The sequence below is a fragment of the Rhipicephalus sanguineus genome, chromosome 11, assembly GCF_013339695.2.
Source record: "Rhipicephalus sanguineus isolate Rsan-2018 chromosome 11, BIME_Rsan_1.4, whole genome shotgun sequence".
Classification (NCBI taxonomy): Eukaryota; Metazoa; Arthropoda; class Arachnida; order Ixodida; family Ixodidae; genus Rhipicephalus; species Rhipicephalus sanguineus.
Window position 1 is genome coordinate 109,402,899 of NC_051186.1, and position 23,070 is coordinate 109,425,968.

Genomic DNA, 23,070 nt, shown 5'->3' on the forward strand with positions numbered 1-23,070 from the left:
CGGAAGACAAATCTGCGCGTCTCCGCATCCGCAGCTCGGAGTAGGAGACGCTCGGAAATACAGAAAAATCCAGAAAAATACCTATCCGCACTTGCGCCTATGACACGCAATATGGCCAGCGGTATACGCCAGTCAATGTCCATGGTGCGGGGAGCGGCCGTCTCTTCCCACAATATGTGGGAGTGTATGTCTAGGCCAACAAATATAAACTCTCCTCTGGTACAGACATCACTCAGGGAGCCTTGGGAGGCAGTCCTCGCTCGAGCTAACTTGAAGACCCAGAAGGGTCTCTTGGATCAGGAAGAGCGCACAGCAACGGCCACTGGAGTCCTGGACTAGGGACCCACCCTTCCTGCTCCCTCATTTCTCTTATTTATTGAATAAAGTTTTTCATCAATCTATTCATGTTTTACGGCGCTTTGAAGGAGTGCATATCGAGTATCGGTGTTTACGATGTGCTTATAGATCTCCGAGGCTCGCTTGGCTGCCGCACCACATTCCCTGCTTGCGCTGGGATAATTAACGACCAGGCTAGAGGTACACGATGCTCGTCGCGTTTCTCATCGCGTTTCATGACGATTTGAAGGAGTGCATATAGAGTATCAATGTTTACTGTGTGCTTCTTGATGACATCTTTGCGTGGGAGTCACCATACTCGGTGTCCAGGTATATCTTGACAACTTCAGCTACCGCAGTGGTTAAGTCAGCAATGGTCAAGAGCGTTAGTCGACGGTACGGAGATGTGCCACTTGGCGTCAACGTAGGTGTGGCCACACCAAGCGGTGCTATATTTGCCAAACAACAATAGACATTGTACTGGCTCTCATATACCAATGTACTACAAACAATATACTTCTGTGACCAGACGTTTCCCTTTCGTGTTATACCGATACCTTTGACGGAGAGATCAGCCATCTTTATACCCGCTTCTGTATCACGGCAGTGCTGCGATCGTAGGCTTTAACAATAAATATCGACGTCAAAGCTATCAGTCTGACCTGTTTCGCGGAGCACTTCCTGTCCTTCTACTTTCAAGCATACATGTAGGCGCCTCGCTTTTTAAAATACAAATAATACATGCCGAGTTTGCCTGTGTGTGCATTCCGTAAGCGGGGTATAAATTTGCACGCCCAATCGTCGATAGCAGTGAGGACGTACATCACGTAGAGGAAGCACGATGGAGAAAGTGCTGATTTTGGTTTTGCTTGTGGTCATTGGTAAGTTCAATTCAACTTCCCTGGAAGTCCAAAGTGCAATAGTTTATCAATTGTGTACAACGGTAAGAGAATACCCAAGTAACTAAGTAATCTATATCAAATAACCATTGCAAACAAGTGCATAGTTGTGTATTTTGCAAGTCTGCATTTATTCAAATAAATTATATTGTGGCTATTTTTGCATTTCCGCGAAAATGTGTTATGTTTTAATAAATTTAGTGGCATTTATTTTTGAAAACAACGACTGATTTTGATGAAAAAAAGGAAAAATCCAAGCATATCGACGGAGTGAATGATGATGAGGGGGCAAAACACAGGGGATCGTTCGGTAACAGTGAATCGCCCGTGTCATTGCCCACGCGCGCATGTAAATAAGTGGCAATGCGTGTGTACAGTTATATACAATGTATTTTATTCGTCATAACTCGTATGTCATGTTCAGTTGCGGATTCCGTTTTCCCTTCATTATTACTGCTTTGTGGTCCGTGAAGTGTAGATGCAATGGTTCTTCGATCTGATGGAGCATGAAGATGGCAAAGACGAGGTCGCGCAGCACCGCACCCGAGAACGGTCTCTATAGATATGCGCGCTACGCGCGCACTGTAGATGGTTTTGCGCATGTTGTCACCAGTTAATCAATGCGCTTGTTTTCGAGCCGCTTTCCAGCGGCGCCGCACCAAGTACGGTCTATTTTTAAACCATACGCGTGGTGTGCTGGCTGTGTAGACGCTTTATGCACCGCTGTTTTGCACCTCCTATTCAACTGTAGACTACGGCGGACTAACGGACATTGTGAGGTCTTGAGGTGATTCGCCCCTAAAACTGCTTCTCACTTCCTATCTAAATTGAAATCTACCTTGCACCGTAACGAGCCAAATTACAGCTTAAGCATTCAGCCGTTGGTTGGGATTCCCCCAACCAGCGGCTGCCGGTTTCCCCGTGCGTATTACGTGTGTATAGGCGTGCGCAAGGGCATTCTTGTGGGTGGGTTTACTACGTGTGTTTTTGCATAACGCTCTAGTTATAAGGGCTTCAGTGGGAGGAGCTTCTCAAGAGGTTGTGCGCTGCGGTGCAACTTCACGCACTTTGACCACCCCGACGGAGTGTCCTGTGCATACCTGCGAATGTATGTGAGAGTCGACTGCGAGACCATGTCAGCCAAAGCAGATACTCTACCGCAATGTTTGCAAAACGAAAGCGGGAAATGCATCAAACAGAACAACTCACACATTGATGACTCTGTGGCCATGTGAAGTCGAATCAAACTCTCCAAGCGTGCGTACAAAGCTGAAATAGCGGATATCTAAATTATCTGATGCACTGAAAAGGCGCATGAACACGGCATACGCGGTGCATATAGTAATCACAATTTCCGCAGTCTCATCAAACATAATTCTAGCCTGGGCTTTACACGCAGGGCAGGAACAATAAGATCTCCTCTGGCACTATAAAAAACGAGCACTATCAAAAAGTGCAAAAAAGGGAAGGATGGTTTCGTGGCTTCAAGCGCGAGACATATTGTGCGATGTTGAACACAATAAGCCAGGGATGTGCCAACAACCGCACTGAACAGATTTCTACTAGGTTCTGACACCATACGTCATTCGATCACGCGCTCACGCTCGACCAGCTTGAATGATGCTGGGTTGTGGCTGCCACGTAGCAGCCAGTAGGAACGCCCAAAGCGTAAACGCCATCATCATGAGGTCTAGTTAGGGCGGGGCGGTCGAGCCGCTTTCTCATTGGTCTCATCACCGATGCCAAGCGGCTCGCTATAAAAATCGTCTCACATGAACAATAACCAAGTGTGCGAAAATTATGAAACACAGCGCGTAGTAGCCAATATTTGGTGCTGGAAATGGTAAGCATGGTAATCACAGCTGCCATTTGTGCCGGAAAGACTGCCCGGCTGCGTATTGCTTAAACGAAAACGTCACAAGCCATAGGGCACAAGACACTTTTTACGAATATTTGCTTCACGCAGCCACGTAATTTAATGCGTGCTGCCGGCGCCTGATATTGCACAGGGGAGTTGCCGCCAGCGTGAACGCGGTAGGCAAGGCACTGGTTTGTGTGTGCTCGTCCGTGCTAGACAATTTCATTACCTGCTTTAGGCTAGAAAAAGAAAAAAAAATCCCAGTTTCGCCTAAAGGACGAATCAATGTGTGCGATAGCGGAAAAAAAACTGGAGTGTTACACGAAGTTAGGTTAGCACGAACTCTTTTGGATCCGTTGTCGCATGACTCTACAAAACGCTGGTTTAAACGAGTACGCCTACTAGAGGAAGCGAACTGGTTTTCGTGCTGTCTGCCGTCTCAACTCGAAGTTAGCGGTGAGAGCACAACGCGTATATGAGCCGTCTATTGACGCATTTCGAGTTAGCGAGCGCTTCCTTATTATGAAAGTGCACACAGTGTGCTACAGTGACGCCCACCTCCCCCCCGCCACCCTCAACACCGGCTGCCCTTTCATGCCCCTTTCCCCGATGAAACCAGGTCATGGCGTTTCCTCATTCTCTTTCATATAAACTAATGTACTAAATGTAATCTGGGGTAAGCTGAGGAACTTTCGCCACGGCGAAGGAATAGCCGAAAGCAGTGGCACAGCGTTTTACTTAGGCAGGCCACAAGTTCAATGAGCTCAAGCCTCATATACATGAATCAAAATTCCAGTCCTCGACAGAAAACTAAAATTACCTGACTTCCACTTATCTGCAGAAACAGCGAGTCTGCAGAAACAATGGAGCTGCGGTTCTCTTAGGTTTACCTTGTGATTTTGTGTACATTTTGTGGTTTTGTGTGGGTGTCTGGGATTACGCTAGTTGTAGAACAGAGATGCACGGGAAGCGACGTGTGGCAGTCCTTATTATACCTGGCGCTGCTACAGAGACTTCAGGCCCTACTCATGCTCTAGCTGCCCCTACCCCGTTTCAGTTAGGGACTATCGTTTCATCCACCACCGAGACAGTTCTGCCATCTATGGGCGTATCTTACTACTCGCCGACGCGACGCGGACACTCATCTCTCATCATGTCCATCCCTAGAGCATCTCTGCTGTTGCAATAGAGAGTCGTGTCTCATTTGAGCGATTCTTGCACATCAGCCAATATGTAGAAACGTTTCAATGCAATCTCTACGATATAAACGATATGGTAGGTAAACAACGACAACTGGTGAGACTTAAACTATTTATCTGAGTAGTTTCAACCGCTGTGGCCACGAAATATCAATATTTAGCTGCTGCTCACATGCGCTTTTTCCAATCCCAGCTCTTTCACCACTCTGTGGTGTAACCTTTCTCTAGCCGAGCCCGAACAAAACTTCTACAAAAAGCGTGTGTATGAGTTTTACACCTTTAAAAGGTTGGAAATTTCTCCATGTGACACACGGTCGGCAAAGAAGCAAATACGAAAAGGTTTGCAACGAAAAAGGGGTCAGATCGAACCGACTGTAAGTTGCTTTTTCATAATAGCAAACTAGCATCAATTTGCACAGTTTCTTCCTCTCGAGGAATCCCACTGATATGGAGTAGTAGTAAACGAACGCACCACATTCGTCGTGAGCCCGAACGTTTGGGGATGGCGTCTGCGTGTGCTCGTCTTGAGGACCCTGTAGACGTGGAGCAGAAGACGACATTTACCATCGTTTGCAGCGCCTCACGCTGCGATCCATGCTAAGAGTCATGCTGAAGTTCTAGTTTGTTAGCTCGGCTCAACGCATGGGCCTATTGAGAATATTGTGCGCATTTCAGACAACCCATGTCACAGTACATTGGTCTCCTCGGGAAGAGGCTAGATGACGCAAGTGTTGGTGGGCCAGGTGCCGTCGTGAATGGCACCCATTGGAGTTCTCGCGTGTTCTGCGAAAAGGATACAGCCTACACCAAACCGACGTTTTGATCTCGCGTAACATCTCCATTATGAATAAGTGCTTAACCATGAGCTCTTAAAAAAGCTGAGAGGGTGTGCGCATTTACGGGTCCTATTGCTAACCCATTTCATTGAATGTACAGAAGGGACGCTTAACTGAATATCTGCTTCGCGATTACCTGACAGTTGTCCCATCGCGGCGCAAAGCAGCAAACGTTTTCTTAGTCACTGAGTGGTTTCGTGCAGTCAAGCCCTTAGTCACCGACTGGAAACTCTACGGGCCGCCTGCCCTTGCTGCATTGGTTTCGTTATCATGCTCGTGTGAGGTCGAACGTATCCCTGTCCTCCTTCAGAGTTTCCGTCACTCAACTCGGAAGATTGTGCGTGCACTTCAAGTGTTGCAGGGTGACAATGCACAGTCAATTGGTAAAATAATGTCAAATAGGAAACATCAGTTGCCCGAGGAAGCTAGCAGCATTGTCTCTCGGTTGCTGTAGACCTGTTCGATAATGTTAGGCTGAGAATGGTAGGCTGTCGCTCCTTTGTGCTGCACGCCGAGAGGTTTGCAGGGGCTCGTGAGTATCCTGCCTTTGAAATACTATGTGGCATTGTCTGTGATCAGCTGCGCTGGGAAACTGAAATGGGAAAATATTGCCAACAGCCAATAACTGATTACCTTAGAATGTAGCTTGCGTAGTGGTTAAAATTCAACCAACTTCAATAAATGGCCACTGATGACAGGTAAATTCAATTTTCCTATGAGGGATACGGGTCTATTAAGTCGCAGGCTACGATTCCCATGCGTTCGCTTTCCGTGGCTTACGTGATCGCAGGTGGTTTCTCTCCCTTCGGCATTACTGTCTGCCAAGCAGAACAAGTGCGAACGTATTTTATGAAACATTTTACAATGCAACCATGTCACAACACGACAGATCATCTCAAACTTTTTTTTGCCATCGCTATGCGGTGAAAGTACGCCAGAAAGGCTTACCAAGGTTCTTCCATGCCAAAATGATGTGAGCAAGCCAGAGTCCGTATCAGTTGCAGAGATTTACCGCAGCTTATACAGGAATTGCCATGGCTCGTGACAGTCGCTGCGTTTACAGTGTTATAAGCGCTGTTCAAGGCCTTACGCATGTGGTTACACTGGTCGCCGCTTATATGTGTGTCGAATAACTGTTCTGTTGAGACACATGACGTCACTAATTAAAGCTTTCGGCGCTCTGCTTTCACTTTAACACAGCGGGCCACACTGAGAACTCCTCGGTTTTTCTTCTTTCTAAACAAGACAACATATCAGTACTTTTCTTCAAAATGGTGCGACTTCAACTTTATGTCTCAACAACAGTTGCATGCATATAATAATGGCAAGTTTTGCGTGCTAAGTTGAATGATTCCGGTTCTCACTTTCCGTAATTTTTTTCACGGCAAGTTTTATTAATTTTTCACTCATTGAGGACGAAATTTTAGGCTGGGGTGTAATGCACCTCTTCTCAGAGACAAGAAGCGGTATGACCATGAAATTTTGCGCATTAGTTACACATGATCGCGGCTCTAACGCCTATGAAAGAATGCTTTTCTGCGCATATATTGCAAGAAACAAATTGTTGCACTCACCTGTCTCGTACTAGAAAAGGGACCTTACAAATAATGTTGTATCATTTATAACTGAAATTTGTTTTTTTTTTAGTTTTAGGTTTAGACAGCTTGGTAATATGAGATGTTGTCAGTGTTAGTGGTCAGAAGATTTCTCAAAACAGGTACGCCAACTTTCAAGAAAGTAAAAAAAAAGCTGATCATGACAAAATCTAAATTTTGACTTTAAAAAGACGGGTGGAAAGTGCTACGACAACATCCAATCACTGTGTTTATATCCGCTACGAAAGCATGCTTTGCAGGAAAATTTGCAATCACAACATGGAAAAACGGCAGGTCTTGAATATATTCAAGCAATCAAACCACATTTTTTTTTTCATTGCATAACCTATACACGCTAAAACAATGGTCGAGAAACACCCTCGCGTCCACCAGCAGGCGCGATCTTCGCCACCATTTTTAAATTTCTGTGTACGCTCTCACACGTTCTCCCGTGTGCGGTTTCACTCCTGAATGCGTGTACTAATTTTTAAATAATTAAATATGAACGTAGGTGTTTAGTCAATTCACCATATAATTAAGTTAAATGTCCCTTAAAAAAAGCTTGGCGGTTTCTCATTTTAATAAGCATCGCTCTCTTTTTCAGCCGCTGATAATATCGGAGCCATGCCAAGAAGAATTCTGCGGCAGCGAGCGCTCAATAAGGGTATGTATTTGCGAAAACATCCCCGACGTAGTGTTGCAGGGAGATCAAAGCAATCATCTGACATTGTGGAATTGTTTCACAAAAAATGCACACACACGAGCCTGGCTATTTTCTGAAGAGCGCGTTTTGCAATCAATGTGTGCAATTATGGGCGACTCTTGAAGAAATGGTATTGCTCTAGTATTCTTTCCTCGGCGTCTTCTGAATTCTTCATCGGAACAGAGATGTTTGGTACTCTTTAGTGCAATTTGTAAATGCTTTATTTGTCATTCTAATATAAATTGTATGCACTTGACATTGCTTTTTACCTAAGCCGTTTTAAGGGTATTGGTCTAGTTCAGATGAAAGATCTCAATTTATTTGAATTTTTGTACAGGGTGTCAGAAAATCGCGCTGTGAAAACCGACAAATGCTCACAGTTTTAATAATGTTGTCATTAACCTGATATCATCACGTTTTGAGGCAAATACACTGTTTATGCGGTTTCAGTTTCTATGTCATTGGTGTTGCATTTTGGATGTGTGTGCTGTTACGTGCATTGAATATTACATACAGCGACACGTTGCATAGAATGACACGAACGCACTTACAAACGTATTTTGTACAAAAAAACACGAAAGCACCACTGTTATTCACATACAACTATCCTACGTCACTTACGTAAATGTTTATCCTGCTCATGGCAGTGCGAGCCGCACAACCAAAATGGTCGTGGCGTTGACATCGCTATGAACCAGTTTGAAGATTTAGGCGTTAACTACAGGTGTGACCTTCTTGCTATTTTGTTTCCCGGCAACACAGGCCTCATCTCCTTAGAAGCCTACCGTAGCCCCAGGAACCTCACAAGAAGATACGCTATACATTCCCCTCAAAGTTTACCCCAAGTATTAGCATTTTAAGAACAGGTTACCTGAGAAGGATATTTCACTGTGTGAAGGCGGATGACCAGCGAAGCTGCACGTTACACAAGATTCCCGCCACATCTTGTGCCAGAAGGGTTGCGCCCCATTATAGCACTTATGCAACACAAAAAACGTTGCTGTGAGGGCCGTAAGTAGCCGTGCATTAGTCGCTGATCCATTCACTACATTTTGGTAACTATGCATCTTACGATAAGTGGCACAAAGGTCGCTTTATCAGGGGCGAAAGGCCCCGGCAATTTTAACCTTTTCAGTTGCGTTCTGCCATCGTCTTTCGCTTACTCTGCATTGGACTGTTTTATTAGGCACCCTTGAATGTTCTGTCTGCAGTTTTCTCGCGTTTATATATACTGCAAATGTGTGTGTCCACTTTCGCAGGGTACAACCAAATGCAAAACATTAGCCTCCGAGATTAACTCCGGCAATCGGTGAGGCCACGGGCAAAACAAACCTGAAGGGGGTGACGACCAACATTCTACGATTTACTAGAATGACGCTCATGTTAGCTTTTGCTAGTTAAAAACGGAATTAACCTTGAGCCTTCAAAGTGTACATCCCTGGAGAAGCCGCGGCGCATGGGCGGTCTTCAGTCTGCCTCTAGCTACTCACTCTGCGTGTACGGCGCGCACTGCGGTAAGGCACCGCTGAGCTGCATAATCAATGTTACCACGGGTCTCTGTCAGGGCTACTCATACTTGAATGAGTTGAGCGCATACGAGGACACGGACAGAAGGAAGAGACGTACACACACTGGCGCCAGTGTGTGTACGTCTCTTCCTTCTGTCCGTGTCCTCGTATGCGCTCAACTCATTCAAGTATGACCAACCAACAAGCCCGCATCGCCACCCTCGTAGGGCTACTCAAACCAATAACAGCTGAACCGCATAGACGTCAGACTCTGCCCAGGCGGCGCTGCGAAAACACCGCCATCAGCGCCCTCATCGTAGCCCTGGCACTAACTGGGTAGTGCAAAAAGAGCCGCCCGCAATCGAATGTGCCTAGGCCGCAATATAATCCTCCTCTTTCGTTGGTGTCGAGGCGCGGTTTCCTGAAAATCAAGGACCTGGAAAGCTTCTTCCGCCAATCCGCGCTTCAGAAACAAAGGAAGCTGATCAAAGCGAACTGCGAGTACAATGCGAAATAAGTTTTAGTTATTCCCGCTCGCTGCAACTCGCAAGTACAAGCGAGCATCACACGACACCGAGTTCGGGGCAAGCCCTCCGACATCCGTTCTCTAGAGGCTAAATGCGTTAAAATCGGGTATATATGTATGCCACAGCAATAAAGTACCTACACACACGATCAATTTACTTAGCTATGCATCTTACGATCAGTGGTGCAAAACTCGGTTCATCAGGGGCGAATGGCTCCGGCGATTTTCGCGTTTTCAGTTGTATTCCCCCGTAATTCATCTCTCGCTTCCTGTGCATTGGAGTGTTTTATTACGCATCCTCAAATGGTCTCTTGATGGTCGTCTTCCGTTTGTATGTACTGCAAATGGGGATACGTGCGTGTCCACTTTCGCGGGGTACAACCAAAGGCAAAACCGTGGCCTCCGAGATAGCTACGGCAACCGCGGAGGACACGGGCGAAACAAACCTGAAGGGGGTCACGACAAACATTCTGCGATTTACTTGTATGACGAACGTGGTGTTAGCTAGTTAGAACCAGAACTCTGAGCCTTCAAAACGTACATACGTCCGCGATGCTGTATTGTGACGACCAACTCGTCGCGGTGTGCGTATCACGCGTCTCCAGTCTGCCTCTAGCTGCTCACTTCGTGTTACACGACAAGCACCGCGGTCAGAGCCTCTGCTGAGCTTCATAGTCAAGGTTACCACGATTTTGCATCATGGCTGCGCAAAACAACAGCAAAGCCACACATTCACGCCACCGGCTGTGGAGAACGCGGGTACTTCGCTTACCCAACACGCTCGCAACGGCCCGTATCCAGCGCTCTCGCCTTTCTTCTTCGTACGACAACTATGGAAATCGGTAAAACTGAACGTCGTTATTCCGTCTTTTACGTCCGTGGCAATTCACAACGCAACAGTGCGTCTTTTGCGGAGTTTCTTCGTAGCGTGCGGAGGGCTCTCGTCTGCTGCTGTTTTCGCCGTCGTTCAGGCGAGTGATCCAGCAAGCACTTCACGACGGCTCGGTGGCGCGTCCGACTAGCGGAGAGCAATTCACAGCTCTCGTTCTGAGTGCTAAATGCGCAAACACACGCGATATTAAGATCAATCGTTGTTTCGCACTCGCTAGTTGCACCTGGTCCCAAACCGTGCGAGAGAGTCGGTCTATGCACTACTCAATACTTCTCCGACAGGTGGCGCCACACATCTTGGAAACTCCAGAGTCTGACGTCTATTATCACAGTTACTCATGCTACTGGCTGTGGAGAACGTAAGCAATTCGCTTACCCAACGCATTAGCAAATCTTAGCAAATGTTCGGGCCTGATCAAGTCCTCTCGCCATCCTCCTTCGTACGACAGCTATAAAAATCGGCAAAGCGGAGCGCTGTCATTCAGTCTTTCACGTCCGTGGCAATTTACAACGCAACAGTAGTGTCGATTGCAGAGTTTCTTCGCAGCGCGCCTGCTTTTGTTTACGCCGTCGTTTTGGCAAGCGATCGAGCAAGCAATACTTTGCGGTTCGGTGGCGCGTCCGACTAGCGGAGAGAGATTCATAGCTCTCTTTCAGAGCGTTAATGCGCAAACACGCCCCAATAATAACCTGAATCATTGTTTAACACTCGTTGGCTGCACCTGGCCCCACAGCAAAGTTTGCAAGGGAGTCGGACATTGCAATACCCAATACTGCTCTGACAAGTTGCGTCACGCGTCTTACGAAACTACAGAGGCTAACGTTCATGAATGTCATGGAAACAGTCTCCTTAAGGCATCTAATATTGAGTGGCAGAAGCGTAGAATCGCACTAGGCGTCGAAACTTGTGAATTGTGCTGAAAGTGGCTGTTTTAAAGGCCCACCCATTACAAAGCTTCCCTTTTCTGATTTACAAAAGGAAGATTATGGCTTAGTGGGCACTTAACTAGTTGCAGTAGGTATTCAAGCCATTGTTACGCGCACAATCGTTAGTTTTCTCACGGCACGGTTCAGGCCTGCACCGATAACCATGCCCAGGTGATGTGCCTGGGGCCCGATTACGCTAGCACGTTCCAATCCGGAAGGCGAAGCTCAAACGTCCTAAAAGATTTTATCGTCCTTTCACTCTGTTTCTTGTATTTCTTTTTCTTATCTGTTTCTTTCTATTTCTTTTGTTCTCAATATATCCATTTCTTCCCCTTCTCGCTTCTTATTTATGTCTTTCTCTTCCTTTCGCTATCTCCCCCTAATGTATCCAATTTTTAACACGAACGTGTTTCATGCCGGGGCCCACCAAGACTTTAGTGACGTATTTCCGTCACAGAAATGACGTCGAAAAAATGCGCGCGATGAGATGGCAAGAAAAAGCTTAAAAGAAAAAAAGTTCCATCAACGTGCGCCGAACCCACGACCTCTCGGTCCGCAACAGCAGAAGCCAGGCGCGCTATTCACTGCGCCACGGTAACAAACTCTGTAGGTAATACAAACGCGCTTTTTATATCTATCACTCTCGCAGCGCTAGGTCCGCGGGGTGGTGTCGCCGTCTCGGAGCGGTAAAATGATGTACTATAAATTATGACCGCAGCTTCGGCGATTAGCTCCTGCAATGTGTCGTTGCTACGCGTCGGTCCCTTTTGGCGCGTCTCCAATAGAAGTGCGATTTTGTCAACTCTTTAACACACTGCAAGGTGGCGCCTTTATCCCTAGCCTCAGCCTCGCTCATAGCATTCATCCATATTAAATATAGATCTGCGACGCGCGACTTCCTCGCCTGGCTGCGAAACAGCTTTCCCCGCTTACGCTCTCTCCGAGAAAAGACGGGGCCGGGCTAGAGGGTACGCAGGACGCGCGTTGCGTTTTCCTCTAGTTCCGCCTTTTGCTGTTTACAAACACAGACCCTCGACGGCTTCCGTGATGATGATGATGATGATAACAACTTTATTGTTCCGCGAGAAAAGGAGGCCCCCTACTCCCCGTCCTCGGCACACAGGCCTAGGCAACGGGGGCCGGCACCTCCGCGATTAGAAGCAGGCGAAGAGGTCTTGACTCCTCGCGGCTTCTTCCGCCAGGCGGATGGCTTGTTGCTGTGAAGCGGGTTCCTCGCTCCGCAGCAGGGCTTCCCAGGCCTCTCTACAATTGATATTTGATTTAGCCCCTGGGGAGCTACCACACTCCCAGATTATGTGGTCGAGGGTCCCTCTCGCCCCACAGTGCTTGCACCTTTCGTTTGGCCTATCATCTTTCTGAACATGATATGCCCAGACCGGGTTTACAAAATTGCCAGCTTGCAGGCGCCGCCATGCGACTGCCTCCCTATTGTTCAGGCTTTTATACGGTGGTGGCACCACTCTGCGAAGTAGCCGATAATTTTCAACGATTTCGGTGTAACTTTGCAGACGCTCGTCCATGTTCTGGCAGTCGGGCGGCTCCACAGTCACCCGGAAGTAGAGAGGTCGGGCTAACTCGTGGGCCGCCTCGTTGCCAGGAACGGACGTGTGTGCTGGGGTCCAAATTAGGCTGATTTTTCTGTTCAGCCGTCTACCGGACAGAACCCTTGCCGCTTCGGGCGAGATCTGACCTTTTCCAAAATTCCAGATGGCCGTTTTGCTATCGCTAATTATAAAATGAGCCTCCGTTCCAACGCAAGCGAGCGCTATTGCAAGTTCTTCAGCCGTCTCCGTGTTGCGGCTTCTAATGGTGGCGGCCGATACGGGGGCACCTTGGCCGTCGACCACCGAGGCGACCGCCGCGCCCGACTTGCCACTTGCCGCGTCCACGTACGCAACCAACTTGTGGTCCATTGGTCCAAAGCGTTTGATTAGAGTTTGCGCCCTCTTTTCCCTCCTCTCTGCGTGGAATATGGGATGCATGTTTCGAGGGAGGGGGGAAATAATTAGATTTCCTCGGCAGTCTTTCGGGATATTTGATTTGCCTCGTGGTCCCCTATCGGTTTGAAGGCCTACCATATCGAGGATAGCTCTGCCTGTGCTCGTTCGGCTTAGGCGATCGAGCTGTGAAATTTTAACAGCCTCCGCTATTTCGTCCCAAGTATTGTGCACTCCCATAGAGAGAAGCTTCTCTGTGGAGGTGCTGATTGGTAAGCCTAAGGCCCTTTTTATGCACCGTCGAATGAGCGAGTCGAGTTTCCTCTTCTCCTCAGACCTGATGCCCAAGAAAGGCGTGGCATAGCTCACACGGCTTAATACGTATGCTTGGGTTAGTTTGAGCAAGCTTCTTTCCTTCAGGCCACGACCTTTCAGCGCAACCCTCCTAATAATTCAAGGGCTTGCGTTGCAAATCCCTCCAGTTTTTTTATTATCCCATCATTATGTCCATTCTCTTGAATGAATAGTCCTAAGATTCTGATTTGGTTCACTTTTGGGACGGGTTTCCCCTCTACTTTAATATCAAATTCCGAGCTGTGCTTGCAACGGAGTGACTTTGGGTTATAGACGAATAGTTCCGATTTTTGCGGAGAGCATGAAAGACCCCTACTGGCAGCATAGTTTACGACAGTGTCGGCCGCCACCTGCAGGCGCTCCTCGATGCTCGCATCGCTCCCCTGGTTAGTCCAGAGGGTGATGTCATCCGCGTACATACTAAATTTTAGTCCCTCTATGTTTTTCAATGCGTCGGGGAGGCCCCGCATCGCCACATTGAATAGGAACGGAGAGAGAACCGAGCCCTGCGGCGTACCCCTGCTCCCTAAGTGAATTGGTGGCGATTCAATGTTTTGGAACTTTAAGCAGGCAGTTCTGTCTGACAAAAAATCCTTAATGTAATCGTATGTTCGTGCTCCTATCCCGATTTCTTGAAGACCGCGGAGGATAGCTTCGTGTGTAACATTATCAAAGGCCTTGGTCAAGTCCAGGATAAGAATTACTTTAGCGTCTCTGGAACGCGATTCGATTATATCGTGTTTGAGTCGGAGCATTACGTCCTGCGTGCACAAGCCCGGTCGGAAGCCAACCATCTCCTGCCGCCACAGGCCGTTTTCTTCCATGAAGTGCGTCAGTCGGGTCTGAACTACGCGCTCCATCAGTTTCCCTATGCACGAGGTTAGAGAAATAGGTCTTAGATTTTCTATTGTCCGCGGGTTTGCCTGGCTTTGGAATTAGAATTACAGTTGCCGACTTCCACTGGCTGGGTAGCACGCCTTTAGTCCAAATTTCTTGCATGTACTCTGTCAGAGCGCTGATGGAAGCGTCGTCGAGGTTTCTTAAAATTTTGTTCGTTATCCCGTCAGGTCCCGGGGCGGATTTCGTCTTTAGTCCCAATATTTCAGCCCTAACCTCCGCCTCCGTGAAGGGTGCGTCGAGCTCCTCATTGGGAGCCCCGTTATATTCCGGGAGGGCGGTACTGCGAATATCACCAATGTACAGGGCGGTTAGCTTGTTCATAAATTCCGCGTCTGTTCCTTCAAACGCGTGCCTGGCTTTTGACAGTCTAATTCCCGATTGGGTTTTCGAGTTGGTCGGGTCTAACAGGTGTCTCAGCAGACCCCACGTTTTGGCAAGGCTCATGCCCCCCTCCATCTCATCGCATCTGCTGCACCAATTCTGTTCGCATAATTTGATCGCATAATTTTCAATATTTTTTTTTACGTCTGGCAATCCTCCTTCTAAGATTATGGTTCCATTTTTGTTGCTTTAGTTTGCGCTCCATACAACGTTTCGCCTCCCACATGTGAAGGAGTTTGCTATCGGCTATTTCAGGGGCATCGTCTCCGTCAAGCGTCTTAGTTGCCTCTTCAACGTGACGCGCGAGGGTCTTTGTCCACTTATCTATGTTTTCGATCTTATCTGTGGCAGATTGATCTCTCTTATCTCTAAATAACTCCCAGTCCGTGATCCTCGGTTGACGCGCACGACGCGTCTTCACCCCCTTTTTAAGAATCAAGGCCAAAATGAAATGATCACTGCAAGGCCGCTCTATGGCTGCGAGCCGTTAAGGAGAGAGGGCAGAGGCCCTTTAGCTAGCACGCCGATGGTGGCTGCGGTTTTCGCGCCAAGGAATGAACCGCGAGTTCGCGGAAGGCCGAGAGGGGTCTGCGCCGTCTCCCGCTGTGTTCGGGAGCGTTCAGGACGGACGAGCCGTCTGCGGTGGCGCCATGCGGGCAAGTGCGTGCTGCCTACCGTTTGGACGTGACATCTGGCCCAGAGCCGCGGCGGCCTGGTTTTCGAGCTCCAGGAATTCCGGTCAAAACACGGACTGGGTCCGAGGCGCTGGCCGCGCTGTTTGAAGGCATCTGCCGGCCACGGGGACACACTGCAGAATACCCCCTGTGGTGTCATGTTCGCGCCGAGTCGCAGGCGACGGTCTGCTTGCTGGCCGAGGAGTGGAATGTGTAAGCGATAAATTCTGCGCACGTGGTGTTGGCTCCTGACACCGTGAATGAACACGCGTGGAAGAGAAAGGAGGAAAGCAGTGTTTCTCGGAATATCTGGGCTTTCCGTTTAGGCCCTGCCCGGTGGGCGGGGGGCCAAGAAATACTTACGCTCTGGTTGGCCTCCGTGGTCAAGGGATGGACAAAGAGCGGCCACCGCCCATTTTCTTTGTTCTTGGCAGGAGATATCGAGCTGCACGAGTACGGCAGGACAGTCTGGGCTGTAATCAGCGTTGCTGATAGATCGGTGAGGCTCCGTACTATGTACGTAAGGCTAGCCTGGGCTGAAATCATGTGTTGATAGATCAGTGAAGCTAGCGGCGAACGCAACGTAAGACAGTCTGGGCTCTAACTTCTTCAATAAGTAGAAGAGTGAGACTGTGTGTTATTCCTGTTTAATCTCTTGTATATTTCTAGCTCAGTTGTATCCATTATTTTACGTTCACATAAACTACTAAATTCATCTAACCACCACTGCTGCCTACGTGTGAATGCATCATCGCTGCCGATCATCAACGAAGATCTCCGTGATCGACGACGACGAAGGACCATCGAAACTTTACTGGCGCAGCCCGACAGGATCGGCAAGCCACACGAAGAGCAACTGCAAGGTGTCCATCGAGCCAGAGACGCCGACTGCAAGGAGGTGCCAGCGAGTCCCATCGCCATCGAAAGTCGTCGGGAGCCGAACCACAGCGGAGGCCCCCAGCAGAAACGGGTGAGCGGGATTCCTTACGCTTTGTCTAAGTTGGCATGGCTGTTGCTCTGTGAGGCTAGAGATGATCACGCGCAGAATGGCAAGCGCTGTGGGGTCTAGTGTGGGCGAGGATGGTGCATCTGAGCAGAGAGAAGATCAGAGACAGCAGGAGCTACCGAGCTTCAGAGAGACTGAGTCTGAGCAGTCGGTCACCGGGGGTGGTAGTGGGGCGCTAGGCGCTCTACAAGATCCGGATAGGTCAGATCCAGAGGGAATGGCAGTACGATGCCTGCAGCTCGAGCTCGAAAAAGTACGCCTACAGCTTGAATGTGAACGCGTAGCCCTACGCAGAGCAGAGATTGAGCAATCGAGTAGGTCGCCTTCGATGTCGGGAACGAACGACCGCCGCCATACCGGCATTGACGGAGTAGCACAATGCGCTAAGATGCTGAAGGCATACAGGTTGCCGTGCGACGCGGATGTCCCGATGTGGTTCGATGAGGTGGAAAAACTGTTTTCATCCTTCCAGGTACCGGAAGAGAACCGAGTACACTTGATAATGCCTGCGCTGTCTGAGCGAGTCCGCTATATGCTGTGTAGCTTGAGTGAAGAGGAGTGTGTGGATTATGAGATCGTGAAACGTGCGGTACTAAATGAACTTAAGCTCACCCCAGCTGAGTACTTAGACAGGTTTCAAAAGGTGACGAAGAAAAGAGAGGAAACATGGGCTCAGTTCGCTTCTCGGGCCAGAACGTACTTCGCGTATTACCTGCAATCTCGTAATGCGGATACTAAGGAAGCGGTTGCTGAGCTAATGGTCGCTGACCGAATGAAGGCGAGTTTGGGCCCGGAAGGTCTAGAGTATGTTCTTTTGCGGGAGGGCGAAAAGTGGTTCAAACCTGTAGAGGTTGCTAAAGTTCTCGAGACTTTTGAACAGGCGAAAGGAAAGGGTCGAGCAACTAAGACGGTTGGAGTGCCAACTGCTCCGCCGTTAGCCAGGCAGACCGGCATAGAAAAGGCCAATGTAAGGTGCTACATTTGTCGCGGTCAGGGTCACGTGGCTAGGGATTGTCCTCAGGCCTCAAGTAAGGAGCAGCAGGCGAAGTTGACCACTGTGCCTAAACAGAGAGTCCACAATGTCGCCATTGTTGGTAAGTTACCGCCACCCGAGCAGGAAAGGGTGCTGAGTGCGAGGGTGGAAGTATTCGAGCGAAGTGCTGGCTCGGGCCGGTCGAAACTGGAACTTATCCCGATCACGTGCGGTGGCATAACTACTGAAGCTGTGCTGGACACAGGCAGTGAAATAACGGTGATACGTGAAGGGATACTTCCGCAAAGGGTAAAGGATTCATCGGGCGCAGTAAGGCTCCAGTCGGCGTTTGGAAAAACCATCCAAGCAACTTTGGCTACATTGCCAATAGCTTTAAACTACCCGGGAGGGGTGGGACAACCACAGAAGGTTGATCTGGTGTGTGCTATTACTGACCAGCTCGCGGATGGAGTTAACTGTCTGCTGTCAAAAGAGGATTGGGAGTTACTGCATGCACAGGAAGACAATGGGAGTGAACGGGAAAGTGTTACGCATGTCGTCAGTGCAGTGGGACTTCGATCAAGTGAAATGAAAGACAGCGATACAGCAGTTTTAAACTGTGGCCGCGGTGAAACGGTTGATGAGGTTCAAGAATCGGGAGAAAGTGGTCCCGCTTTTGCCGATCAGGTCACTAATCAGCGAGAGCAATTTAGAGCTGAGCAGCTTTCAGATGATAGTCTTCGAAGGTCATGGGAGGATGCAAGAAAAAAGAAAGCTGGCATGTTTGTGGCAGACGGGCTCTTATACCATCAGGACGCTTTAGCGGGAGTCAAGGTCAGACAGTTAGTCCTGCCGGTTGAAAGGCGCAGCGAGGTGTTGGAGCTGGCGCATGAGTCCTTATGGGGTGGACACTTGGGGTCGAAAAAGACCAGGCAACGCATAAAGTATAGTTTCTTTTGGCCAGGAATGGAAAGGGATATTGTTGAGCATTGTAAGACATGCCATCAGTGCCAGACGCGGTCTGATAGAAGGCAAAGTGACAAGATACCCATTACGCCACTCACGCGGCCGGAACACCCATTCCAGGTGGTTAATGTAGATGTCATCGGCCCTATCGATGTGCCGTCGGCGAGAGGCCACAGATATGCCCTGTGCCTCGTTGATCTTTGCACTAGATGGCCTGAGGTGGTGCCACTCCGATCGTTGACTGCAAAGGCCACATGCGAGGCATTACTGGAAATTTTTAGTCGCACCGGTGTTCCGGAAATGGTCTGTTCTGATCAGGGCACAAACTTTAAGTCACAAATGACACAGCTGATGTTGGAAAAATTGGGCTGTTCACCAAGGTTTTCCACCCCTGAACACCCCGAGAGCAATGGCGTGGTGGAAAGATGGAACAGGGTTCTCAAAAATATGCTGTATCATGTAATAGAACGTGACCAAAAGAATTGGGACAAGCTTGTCCCATTTGTGCTGTGGGCGTACCGCGAAGTGCCACATGACACCACAGGGGCGTCGCCATTCAGGCTGTTGTATGGCAGAAACCCGACCGGGCCTCTATCAATTTTGCAACAGACCTGGACGGGTGAAGTAATTGTGCCGGCAACTCTAAGAGAGAAACCATCGAAGTATTTGCAACAACTGCGTGAGCAACTAGATCTTGCCGCGAGCGTAGCGGAGTTGACAAGCACTGCACACCAGGGCAGATATGCTGAAGTGTACAATAGGAGGGCGCGAAGTAAAGAATTTAATGTTGGAGACCAAGTGCTGCTATTTGATACAGCTAGGGCAACAAAGATGGCGGCCAGGTGGTTGGGGCCGTTCACGATAACAGGTAAAGAGCGGGAACACTCTTATCGCCTACAAATGAATGACGGAAAGTCCTCGGTGGTACATGCAAATCGGCTCAGGCCCTACTATGCTAGAGTAAGCCACGTTGGGGTGGTCTTCGAGGAGGACGAAGAGTTTGGTGACGTGGAGTACGCGCCACAGGCGCTGCCTACTGCAGATAGAGAGAGTGTGATACCCCCCGAAAAGCTGGATCACTTGCGTCCTGACGCGCGGAAGGAGATTGAGAGGGTATTTCAGAAACATCGCTGTGTTTTTGATGGAAAGCCTGGGATGGCTCAGGTAGGTCGGCATCGTATTGAGTTGGAGGAGAGTTGTAAGCCCAAAAGGACATTCCCTTACCGAGTTCCAGAGCTGTTAAAGAAAGAGGTTAGTCGGCAGGTTGAAGAACTTCTTGATCTGGGGCTCATATACCCAGTGGAAAGTGAATGCGCACACCCGGTTGTGTGTGTGGGTAAGAAAGACGGGTCAATGCGCATGTGCATTGATTATAGGACGTTGAATGCTGTCACGCGCGTGGATGCCTTTCCAATGACTAATCCGCGAGAGCTAATTTTCAGAGTGGGGCGCGCAAATTTCATAACTGTAGTTGACCTCAGGAGAGGGTACTGGCAGGTGCCAATGGATCCCCAAAGTGAATATCTCACGGCGTTCGTGACACACGATGGGCAGTACGCGTGGAGGGTAATGCCCTTCGGTTTGAAGAACTCAGCAGCTACCTTTCAGCGGATGGTTAATGCATTGCTGTCAGCACACCAGGCTTATGCATCAGCGTACCTTGATGATATAGCAATTTTTTCAGACACATGGGAGGAACACCTTCGCCATGTGGACACCGTGCTTAGGATTCTTGGTGATGCCGGTCTGAGAGCAAGCTCTGAAAAATGCCAGGTAGCGCAGACACATATCCGTTATCTAGGACATGTGGTTGGCTCGGGAACTCACGGCCCAGACCCAGAAAAGATAGCTGCTATCAAAGGCCTTGTACCGCCGCGCACAAAGAAGGAAGTGAGAAGCATCTTGGGGCTTTGTGGGTATTACCGCGAGTATGTGTCGAACTACGCGGACGTCGCGGGCCCGCTCACAGCGTTAACTAGGCGGGGGGTGCCAAATGAAATCCCATGGGGAGAAGATGCCCAGGAGGCGTTCGATAGCTTAAAGACGTCGTTGTGCCAGGCTGTCGCCATGAACACTCCTGACCCTCATCAGCCATATTGGCTCTTCACGGATGCGTCGGCCACGGCAGCCGGAGCCTGTTTGGCTCAAATGTCGGCAGACGGGAAAGAAAAGCCGATAGCGTTCGCTGGCCATCGATTTAACCCGACACAGGGGCGCTGGTCAACGATAGAAAGGGAGGCGTTTGCGATAATATGGGCGCTCAAGAAATTTGACTATTGGCTCTTTGGAGCAGTGGTGAATGTGGTCTCTGATCATAACCCTCTGTCCTACCTGACCACCAGCACTCCGCAGGGAGCAAAGCTAGCTAGGTGGGCACTTTCATTGCAGCGATACAATGTCACGGTGCGCCATCGGAAAGGCGCGCATAATGCCAATGCGGATGCACTGTCAAGGCTTCAGAATGGCTCATGGGAGCCAGCTCAATAACGAGCCATGCTAGCTTGGACGGGCGTGAATGTTCCCGTTCACCTCAAGTGTGGTGTGTGCTGAACTATAGAACTGCACGGTACTCTTCGTGGTGCATTGGACTGTTTGTAGATATAGGTAGCTGTATCTAGAGCGCTTGTGCCACGTGCATACTAGATTTCTTTTTTGTTTCTTTGCGAGTGTTGTGCTTTATAGTGAAATGAAATATGTCGTGTTACCTTGCCTGTATAGCCCATTTTACATGTATGCTTTATTGAGTGGATCATTCTCAGCGTTATTCCGCACGAAAGGGCTGCTTTTCATGGATATGTAAATAATTTTTCATGGAGCCCGGACGTAATGCTTCCGCGGCCTTTGTTTAATTTGTAGTATAGCTGAGCACGTTTAGAGCCCAGTATACTGTTTTGGAGGGGCGTGTAAGGCCGCTCTATGGCTGCGAGCCGTTAAGGCGAGAGGGCAGAGGCCCTTTAGCTAGCACGCCGATGGTGGCTGCGGTTTTCGCGCCAAGGAATGAACCGCGAGTTCGCGGAAGGCCGAGAGGGGTCTGCGCCGTCTCCCGCTGTGTTCGGGAGCGTTCAGGACGGACGAGCCGTCTGCGGTGGCGCCATGCGGGCAAGTGCGTGCTGCCTCCCGTTTGGACGTGACATCTGGCCCAGAGCCGCGGCGGCCTGGTTTTCGAGCTCCAGGAATTCCGGTCAAAACACGGACTGGGTCCGAGGCGCTGGCCGCGCTGTTTGAAGGCATCTGCCGGCCACGGGGACACACTGCAGAATACCCCCTGTGGTGTCATGTTCGCGCCGAGTCGCAGGCGACGGTCTGCTTGCTGGCCGAGGAGTGGAATGTGTAAGCGATAAATTCTGCGCACGTGGTGTTGGCTCCTGACACCGTGAATGAACACGCGTGGAAGAGAAAGGAGGAAAGCAGTGTTTCTCGGAATATCTGGGCTTTCCGTTTAGGCCCTGCCCGGTGGGCGGGGGGCCAAGAAATACTTACGCTCTGGTTGGCCTCCGTGGTCAAGGGATGGACAAAGAGCGGCCACCGCCCATTTTCTTTGTTCTTGGCAGGAGATATCGAGCTGCACGAGTACGGCAGGACAGTCTGGGCTGTAATCAGCGTTGCTGATAGATCGGTGAGGCTCCGTACTATGTACGTAAGGCTAGCCTGGGCTGAAATCATGTGTTGATAGATCAGTGAGGCTAGCGGCGAACGCAACGTAAGACAGTCTGGGCTCTAACTTCTTCAATAAGTAGAAGAGTGAGACTGTGTGTTATTCCTGTTTAATCTCTTGTATATTTCTAGCTCAGTTGTATCCATTATTTTACGTTCACATAAACTACTAAATTCATCTAACCACCACTGCTGCCTACGTGTGAATGCATCATCGCTGCCGATCATCAACGAAGATCTCCGTGATCGACGACGACGAAGGACCATCGAAACTTTACTATCACTACCGAAATTGCACTCCGAATTCGTCCATTTCAGATCTGTCACATTCTTGGAGAAGGTCAGGTCAGGGGAGGTGTCGGCGCACACGCTGTTAACCACCCGTGACGGACTACTAGGGTCCGTGTGTAGGGTGAGGCCGAGCTCGTGCGCGTCCTCCCATAGCTGCCTGCCTTTTGGATCCTGTTTAGAGTAGCCCCATTCCGGGTGCGCTGCATTAAAATCACCCACTATTAACAAGGGGTTCGTCCCGGCTGCCTCAATCACTTTGCGAAACAGGGCCCTGAATCGCACCTTTCTCTGCCGCGGTGTACTGTATAAATTTAAGAGGAATACGCTCGGTTCATCTTTCCGGCCCGTAAGAATTTCTAAGAGTACTGCCTCAATTTCTCTCGAGTTGACTTCGTGCTCGATCGCCGCAATGTTCCGCTTAATCAACGTTGTGACGCGAGATTTATCTCCCTTGTCACTGGAAAGCGCTTGATATCCCGAAAGTTTTGCTGCCTTGCCCGACTCCTGTAGGGCTATAGCTAGCGGTTTCTCATCTAATAGCGTCAACTGTTGTTGCACTAACGCTCGCTTGCGTTGGAAGCCGCGACAGTTCCACTGCCAGATCAAAGACTCACTTGGTGCGCCTCTGGCCATGT

At 49.3% G+C, this 23,070-nt stretch overlaps 1 protein-coding gene across 5 annotated transcripts in view; it reads left to right on the plus strand.

The window, feature by feature from the left end:
• Positions 1-1,095: 1,095 nt before the first annotated feature.
• LOC119373336 (zinc finger protein AEBP2) overlaps positions 1,096-23,070 on the plus strand; it is a 64,482-nt gene continuing 42,507 nt past the window's right edge. For 3 of the 5 annotated variants that reach the window (XM_049420474.1, XM_049420472.1, XM_049420473.1), the window contains exons 1-2: positions 1,096-1,217; positions 7,328-7,387. In XM_049420474.1, the coding sequence (XP_049276431.1) occupies positions 1,178-1,217; positions 7,328-7,387 (100 nt within the window). In that variant the 5' untranslated portion in view covers positions 1,096-1,177. The remainder of the gene's footprint in view (positions 1,218-7,327; positions 7,388-23,070) is intronic. The other 2 variants (XM_037643363.2, XM_037643364.2) reach the window with 1 other exon arrangement.